At 44.9% G+C, this 8,768-nt stretch overlaps 1 protein-coding gene across 1 annotated transcript in view; it reads left to right on the forward strand.

The window, feature by feature from the left end:
• The window catches only part of LOC107295300 (nucleolar transcription factor 1), a 28,314-nt gene extending 21,666 nt beyond the window's left edge, over positions 1–6,648 (forward strand). The window contains exon 9 of the mRNA XM_015824609.1: positions 6,515–6,648. Within this exon, the coding sequence (XP_015680095.1) occupies positions 6,515–6,628 (114 nt within the window). The 3' untranslated portion in view covers positions 6,629–6,648. The remainder of the gene's footprint in view (positions 1–6,514) is intronic.
• Positions 6,649–8,768: the final 2,120 nt, after the last annotated feature.

Here is an 8,768-nt window from a genome sequence, read left to right on the forward strand (position 1 = left end):
CTGACTCCTGCTCCTCACACAGCTGAGCTTCATCAGAAACACGACTGGAGGGGCCAGGCTCTTCATCAAGCCGTGAGTCTTGTAATTCATCAGAGCCTCCCTCTGACCCTGATGGCCCCTCAACGGCCTCCTCCACATCCTCCTCAGATTCCTCAGACTCAGCTGTTGGGAACACAGGCTGGCACGGAATCACAACACCACCACTTAGGTGACAGCCCATCTGTTCATTGCCCACATGTTCCGGCTGCATGGTCTACCGGACCGGGTAGTGTCCGACTAGGGTGTGCAGTTCATGGCGTGCTTCTGGCAGATGCTACTAATGGAACTGAAGGTCCAGGCATGTATCTCTTCAGCCCATCACCTGGAAACCGACAGCACGGAGAGAGTGAACGCCATCCTGGAACAGTACCTCCAATGTTTCAGCAACCAGCAGCAGGACAATTGGGCGGAGGTGCTGGCATTGGCAGAGTTCGCCTATAATAACTCCCAGCACACCTCTACCAGAGTGTCCCCATTCTTCACGAGCTACGGGTTCCACTCACGGCTGTTCCTGTTGGCTCCTTCATACTCCCCAGTACCTGCCATGGATACTTTCCTCCAAGAGCTGCAAGCCGTGCAACAAGTGGTAAGAAGCCAGCTAGAGAGAGCCAAGGAGGACTATAAGAGATTCGCAGACCAGCATCGTAGAGATGTTCCCCCGCTAGCTGTGGGCAACTGGGTTTGGTTCTCCACGCGGCACCTGGCGACGTCTTAGCCATCAAAAAAGCTTGATCACCACTACTTGAGCCCGTTCCTGGTCGAAGTGGTGATCAATCCAGTGGCCTTTGCACTGACACTGCTGCGGATCATGAAGATCCACCTGGTGTTCCATCGGTCATTGCTGGTACTGCTAACGGCCGATAGTCCGCATCATCCAGCTCCACCGCCAACAGGACCGGTAACCCCTCAAGGACCAGTGGAGTATGAGGTGGACAGCATTCGGGACTCCCGCCAGTTGAGGGGCTGGTTCCAGTACGTAGTGGCGTGGAAAGGCTACGGACCGGAGGACTTCACCTGGGTGGACGCCACTGAGGTTCATGTTCCTCGTCTGATCCAGGACTTTCATGCCAGGTTCCCGCAATGCCCTAGTCCACATGTTCCTGGGGGAGGGGGCCATGTGGGGTACATAGTGTCATGGCCCCGTCAGAGCCTGGGTCCAAGGAGGAGGATATGGAGCGGGATGGCACAGTCCCTATGGCGCATGAGGAATGACCTGGGGATGAGGACGAGGCAGTTCCGGGTCCCTCGGGCCTCAGAAGAGTAAGCAGGGAAGAGGGTACAGGCTGACTGAGGAAAGGGGGAAGAGATGGAAAGGGCAGGCAGCGGAGCCCAGGAGTGACGGAGCTCCGAAGAAAAGTAAATGCCTTCCCTGCCTGATCCCCGAGCATGGAGGAGGCAGTCAGCGCAGGGAGACCCGACTACTTGGGAGGAGGGCACCCCGCCCCTCCTCACAAGGATCACCTGGAGAGTACCATTTAAGGAGACGCTGTGAGGAGGGGCTTTTTTGGGGAACAAGTGTTGTATTTCGCGGCAACACTCTCTACGGCTCCAAGAAGAACTTTGCTCCAGAATCCTTGCTGTTGTGGACTCATGTTTGATTCTTTGCCTTGACGTCTGCGGACTAATGGCAACGCGGCTCTGTTCCGGGTTTTTGCTGAGTTCCCGGTGGACTCTCTGTTGCGAAGTTCCAAGTCATCCATCATGAACTTTGCCAAGGTTGAGATCTTACCTTGCTCCCGGAGGGTTGCTGCTCCCTTGGATTTGCATTGCCAGGAGGTTGCACGGAATGTGTCCCTGTGCGTGTGTTTGAGCCTTGTTCTTGGACTGTAGGTGTAAATTGTGTGCAGAGACTTTGGGAACGGACCGGGAATTGCTGGATTGTGGGGATTCTGGGGGATGGTGGTGGAATAAACTCTGACAAGCCTCCACCTAGCATGTGTTGCTGGCGCACCAACCCTGGGTCATAACACTGGGACCCAATCAACCACTCAGTTGCAGTCTCTATGCGGGGTAAGGACTGATGCCTCCTCTTCCCCAAAATTGTCTGGAAAGTCTGTGTCTCCCCCTCTTTGGGGCCTTTAGCTGTTTGCTGCAAAAGAGTCGTTACTAGCATGCAGTGGTGCTGGCAAGTCAGCATGGGTCTGTTGCAGGGTTGTAAAGCTTTAGCCACGTTGACCAAGACAATTAGAACTTGCAGGTTGTGTGTCACATAAAGAGTGAAAAGTTCTGTTAGTTTCAGTGGTATTGTAGTCTATGTAATAGGACCTGCTCTTAAGGGCTGACTATCGTTTCTACCTGCATGGGAGTAACAGGGTTTACTGTATCTATGGAGATTCTCAGTCATCCAGGTCATGGTTGTCCCAAAGGTGCTTTTTCAAGAGGCAACTGGACTTTGTTTTTCTTTGAAAACGTTTTGCTTCTCATCCAAGAAGCTTCTTATATTCCTTGCAGACAGCTGGTCATTTGCACTCTTTTAGAGAGTCGTTGAGGCCCTGGATGTCTAATAATCTCCATAGACATTTAGCTATGCAATTTGGGGTGAACACCCTTCAAATTGTGCGGGAGTATGAACTGATTTCCAGAAAAATTGCGGACTACAGGAACCATTTGCGCTTCAGTTTGAGATGCAGACAACAGATTCATCCTCAACAGCCTGTGCCTATGTTCAACAATGAAGGGACACAGGGCAGAAAATATCCTGCAGAAAGCACAGTTCCACGATACAGTCATTTCAGCAGTTCCAAGAAGGCTCCACACCCATTTGCACTACTCAGGTGAACCTGTGGAAACAGATAAACCTCCAAGTGGCCTCAACAACTCTCTAAAAGAATGCAAATGACCAGCTGTCTGCAAGGAATATAAACCCTTCCATTCCCCACCATCCAGTCAGAGCTGAAGAAGCTTCTTGGATGAGAAGCGAAACGTCTTCAAAGAAAAACAAAGTCCAGTTGCCTCTTGAAAAAGCACCTTTGGGACAGGGTTTACTGTAGGAATTTGCAATGCTTTGACTGTTGCTAACTCTTTTTTATTATTATTAGTTTATAATATAAAATATAAAAATACAAAAGAAAATAGTGGGAAACTAAGGGAAGGAGAAGGGGAAGAGAAAAGTGTAGGGCAAAGGGGAAAAAGAAATAAAAGGCGTTGACTTCTGACTCCCTTTGGTGCAGTAGGATAAGATAATAGTATTAAACATCAAATTTTTACTTTTGCATAATAATATAAACTAGCCATTTCTATAACAAAGCTATCTAATTGGTAAAACCCAAAATCAAAGTTTCATTTTTTTTCCACCTCAAGCACAAAGTCCAGAAGCTGTTTCCAAGTAGAAACAAAAGTAATTGTATTTTTTTCTTTAATCAAAGCAGTCAATTTAGCCATCTCTGCTAACTCCATCAACTTTCACAGCCATTCATCCATTGTGGGAATCGGTGTCCTTCCATTTTTGTGCATAAAGTAATCTTGCTGCTGTCAACATATATCACATCAACGGTCCAATTTTTTTTTCAAGTGTTTTTCCATTAAACGCAAGGGAAAAGTTTCTAGTTTCATCTTTATATTCACTTTGAGAAACTTCTGTATTAAGATGTGAATCCTACTCCAATATTTCTTTTCTTTATCACATGTCCCACCATAAATGATAAAAAATCCCTTCTTTACATTTGCATTTCAAACATTCATTTGAAATACCTTTATACATTCTTGACAACTTATCTGGTGTTAAATACCAGCGATACATCATCTTGTAAAAGTTTTCTTTTAAATTATAATTTAGTGTAAATTTCAGACCTTTCGTCCATATGTTCTCCCATTGTTCAAGCATTACATTGTATCCAAAGTTCCTTGCCCATTGAATCATGCAATGCTTTACATACTCATTCTCCAAATTCAAATTCAATAACAGTTTATAGACCTTAGCAATAATATGTTCATCACTAACACACAGTAGGATTTCCAATTCATTTTTCACAAAGTCAAACCCATAACTCTTACTGTATGATTTTAATCTTTCAATTGTAAATATGTAAACCAATGGCAGACACGTCCTTCTGATTCTAACTGATCATTGCTGACATGTTTCTACACCATGATTGGAGTCAACCTGTGGTAAATTAAATTGGACATGATTTGGAAAGGTACACCTCTCTACAGAAGGCCTCACAGCTGACAATGCATACTGTAGCAGAGCAAAAGCCATGAGGGTCAAAGGATTATTGCAAGGCACAGATCTGGGGAAGGCTACAATAACATTTCTCCTGCACTGAAGGTTCCTAAGAGCACAGTGGCCTCCATAATTCTCAAATGTAAGAAGTTTGGCACAACTAGAACTCTACCAAGAGCTGGTCGCCTGGTCAAACTGAGCAATCAGGGGAGAAGGGCCTTAGTAAGAGAGGTGACCAAGAACTCTGACTGAGCTCCAGAGATCCTGTGTGGAGATGGGACAGAGTTCCAGACAGACAACTGTCACTGCAACCCTCCACCGATCTGGGCTTTATGGCAGAGTGGCTAGACAGAAGCCTCTCTTCAGTGCAAAACACATGAAAGCCCGCTTGGAGTTTGCAAAAAAGCACCTGAAGGTCTCTCAGACTGTGAGGAACAAGATTCTCTGGTCTGATGAAACCAAGATTGAACTGTTTGGCCTCAATTTTAAACATTATGTCTGGAGGAAACCAGGCACCTCTCATCACCTGCCCAATATCATCCCAACAGTGAAGCATGGTGGTGGCAGCATCCTGCTGTGGGGGTGTCTTTCAGCAGCAGGGACTGGGAGACTGGTCAGGGTTGAGGGAAAACTGAATGGAGCAAAGTACAGGGATATCCTCAATGAAAACCTGTTCCTCAGGACCTCAGACTGGGCTGAAGGTTCACTTTCCAACATGACAATGATCCTTGGAACTTGGGCTTGTTATGGGAACAGTTCACTTCTCCGTCAAGCACCTGCTTTAGTGACCTCGGCATTCCTGCAGGCTCTCACTGTCCATGAACGGCTTCTTAGAATCCTGTTTCCTCCCTGCATTATCTACCCCTTCCCCCTTTTCTATGGCAAGTTGATTAGCAATAGAAGTTAGCAGGTCTCATAGCGATTCAATCTTGACAACACGAATCTTCCCCAGCCTGGCAGCTTTTGCTTGGGAAAGACTAAATAAGGTTCAATGGTATTTTTGGGGGGGTGGGGGGTGTCAGAATCCAGGCTAATTTCCTGCTTGAGCCCCCCTTCCAACTCCAACATTATCTCGAATGATGAAGCTGAGAAAACAGTCACTTCACACCTTTTATGCAAACTGTAAGAATGGCAGGTTTTAGTGACCGTCATTCTTTACTCAGTTCAACATTGCCCATTATTGAGTGGGCCCCATAACAAATCATTATCAGAATAACAATGATAGAGCTGTATGAACCAAAGCATTTCATACCGTGGATTTGGGGTAATGTTTGTATATTTTTAAACATGGTTGCCTGTGAGCATGGAGAAGAAGGCTTTTCCCTCTTTACTGAGCAGCAATAGCTGATCTCCTACTCATCTAAAATTGGATGGCCTCATGGGAGCCAGATGTTAGGACATCTGCACTGATTTATGTATTCACTGAAAAATGAACAGCTGTATTCTGCCAACTGTAAAATTACAAAAATTGAGCAAGTTTCTTAATTGACACAATGAGGTTATCTTTTTTGTGAGTAGAAGAGAGAGGACATGCACAGGATCACCAAATGGAAGATTTTAATTGTTCTTCCCAGTGCTTTTTTTGTAAAAAAAAAAAAAAAAAAGGCGCCGGAACTCACACACGTCATACAACCTGCCTTGCCTACCCTACAAGGTTCCATCCAAAAAAGGTGCTAGAACTCCATTCTGGGCATTCTATGACAAAAAAAGCCCTGGTTCTTCCCCATCCTCGAGCAATCAAGTTTGATACATCCATACTAATAATATCAGCAGAGAAACAGTTTTAATTCACCCTGGAGTCACAGTGGTGGCAAGCCCTCAGGATCTAAGACAGGGTGGGCAATTACATTTCCCAAGGGGCCACATGAGAAACTGGGTCTGTTGTGGAGGATGGCCCCTTCCTCCCCTACCATCTCCACCAATGCCCCATCCCCACCAATAGTGATGCTGCAGGCTGAACAGGGACAGCTGAAGGGCCAGATGTGGCCCGTGGGCTATAAAATGTCCAGGTCTGATCTAAGAGTTCCTCCTGGCTATGTTTTAACATCAGCAGAACAAGGATGGCCAAGTGAGGGAAGAGAATTGTAGACAGTGCAGGCCTCTATTAACCATGTTTGGGCTGCCTATTGTCAGTCTGTAGCCTATGAACTTACAATCTTTTAAAAGAGTTAATAGCTACTGAGATTCTTAAAAAACAGGATTCTGCACTCACACTTCTCCATCTGTCAGACTTACAGGAAGTGGGTTTCTTGTTCTGTCCCCACCTTCCCCCCCCCTTTGACTTGCTCTGTAACTTGCCTCTTCTTTTCCCAGAATGAAGAAGAGGATGACGAAGAGGATGATGAGGATGAGGAGGAAAATGAATCAGAAGGCAGCAGCAGTTCCTCATCCTCTTCAGGAGACTCTTCTGATTCAGATTCCAATTGAATTGTCTTTTATCTTGCCATCTTTCTTGCTATACTTTATTTGGTTTTGTTTTTCTGAATAATAATAACATTGCAGCTGAAGAGCTGGGATGGGGAGGAAATGGAGGGGGAAATCACTGTGGTTTAATTAACCTCCTTTCTTCATAGGCCTTTAATTTAACAATGTGTGGCTGTGGGGGAGAGTAGCAGGGGGCAAGGTACACAGTAGCTGACAACCAGCAAAGTGCTATACTTTTTCCCTTTTCTTTTCTTTTTGGGTGGGTGATGATAGTGTGGGGAGAGAATTGTATTGTATAATCCTCTCTCTCTTTCACACACCCCTATCTCTGTTTATGAGAGATGACAAGGGTCATTGCAAAATCCAGGCCCCTTTACCTTCCCCCCCCCCCTCTCATCTCCATCCCTCTTCCAACCCCCAGTTGTAGCCACCAGCTTGGGACTTCGTACAGATTCTTTTTAACAACAACAACAACAACATGGCAATGAGAGACATTTCCCCTTTTTTCTCCATCAACCCCAGCAAACAGCCAAGGAGAGATGGGTTTCGAAAGAGCACAAGCTGTGGGAAGTTGTGGACTTTGCCAGTGAGCCCCATCTCTCCTGAAAATGGACAATCTTGTATAGTCTTGATCTTTCACACTTTGACAAAAGAGAGAGAGAAAAAACAAAATGGATGCAGCTGCACTTAGCTATTTCCTGGAACAAACTGGATATCCAGTGTTTCCTGCTGAGGGAAATAGGGTTTTGTGTGAGTGTGTTGCGCGGGTCAAGGGATAGAAGAGGGACTGAAGAACAGGATTTTTTAAAATTATTTTTTTGCAAAGGGGTCTGGCATACTGTTGAAGATGGAAAGAATTTCAAGAACTCCAAGTGACTGACTTTATTTTGCTGGTGGTGGACTTTTCTGTCATTTTTCTGACCAGCATTTGGACAAAGACTGTAGTAGTCAGACCCCTTTGGGTTGATGATGTTGATTTTATACACATACACACACACACACATACACACACACACACCCCAAAATGGGGCATTTTGTTGACTGTCTTTGGGGAGGGGTGGTTGGTTTAGGGGATCATATGTGTCATTAGCATTTTATATATATAACATGGAATAGATAAAAAACTATCACCAAGATAAAATCATAAACAAAGCTGTTTAATCTACAAAAGTACTGAGCTTTCGTCGGCCACACTGCCGACATCGTCAGAGTATGAAATGCTGGATCCGGGAGTCTGTTTTTATGTGACTGGCTGCCTCTGCGCCTTGACCCTCGATCGGGTCATTGGTCCGCTCATTAGCATCGGCCGAGTTGTTCTTAAACGGGCTGACGAAAGCTCAGTACTATACTGAGTGGAGTGCTGGCTTAGTTGCTGTAGGTGGGTTGGTTGGCTGTGTGGGAGTTATTGTTTGCGGATTGTTTGGCTGTTTTGTAACATCCTGAGTAGTTGACATCCGCAAACAATAACTCCCACACAGCCAACCAACCCACCTACAGCAACTAAGCCACCACTCCACACACCCCCACCAATATTTATAGAGAGACGGCAGCTCCGATCACACTTTGCTCGCACAAGCACGAAGCTGAAGACCCCAGCCTGAAGATGACGAGTGGGACATCATCGAAATGTCACCAAGATACTCTCAATCTTTATATATATATATATATACCTCAATCTCCAGGAGAGGTATAAACATGCTGTTTATTGTTAAAAGAATTTTAAAACAATAAAAACAACTATTTACAATATTAAAAAACAACTTAGCTTTCGCTGCCCGGGATTCGCATTTTCGCAGTTATTAAGGATATATATAGATATATACACGCACACATACATACATACATACACACACATACATACATATACATATTTTCGCACTTATTAAGGATATATATATATATATATATATATATATATATATATATATATATATATATATATATAAATAAATAAATAAAACGAACACCAGGGTAAAATCATTAAACTATATGAGTTTAATGCCACTATACAAATGCCGAGCTTTCGTCAGCGTTCTGCTGACATCATCAGGGCTTGATCAGCCAGTCTGTGGGAGTGTCTTTATAGGTTGAACACAGTCTGCACACGGCTTTTGGACCTAGTTACCGGTCCTAGTTGCAACAG

The sequence above is a fragment of the Protobothrops mucrosquamatus genome, unplaced genomic scaffold (genome assembly GCF_001527695.2).
Source record: "Protobothrops mucrosquamatus isolate PMUCROS unplaced genomic scaffold, P.Mucros_1.0 scaffold2291, whole genome shotgun sequence".
Classification (NCBI taxonomy): Eukaryota; Metazoa; Chordata; class Lepidosauria; order Squamata; family Viperidae; genus Protobothrops; species Protobothrops mucrosquamatus.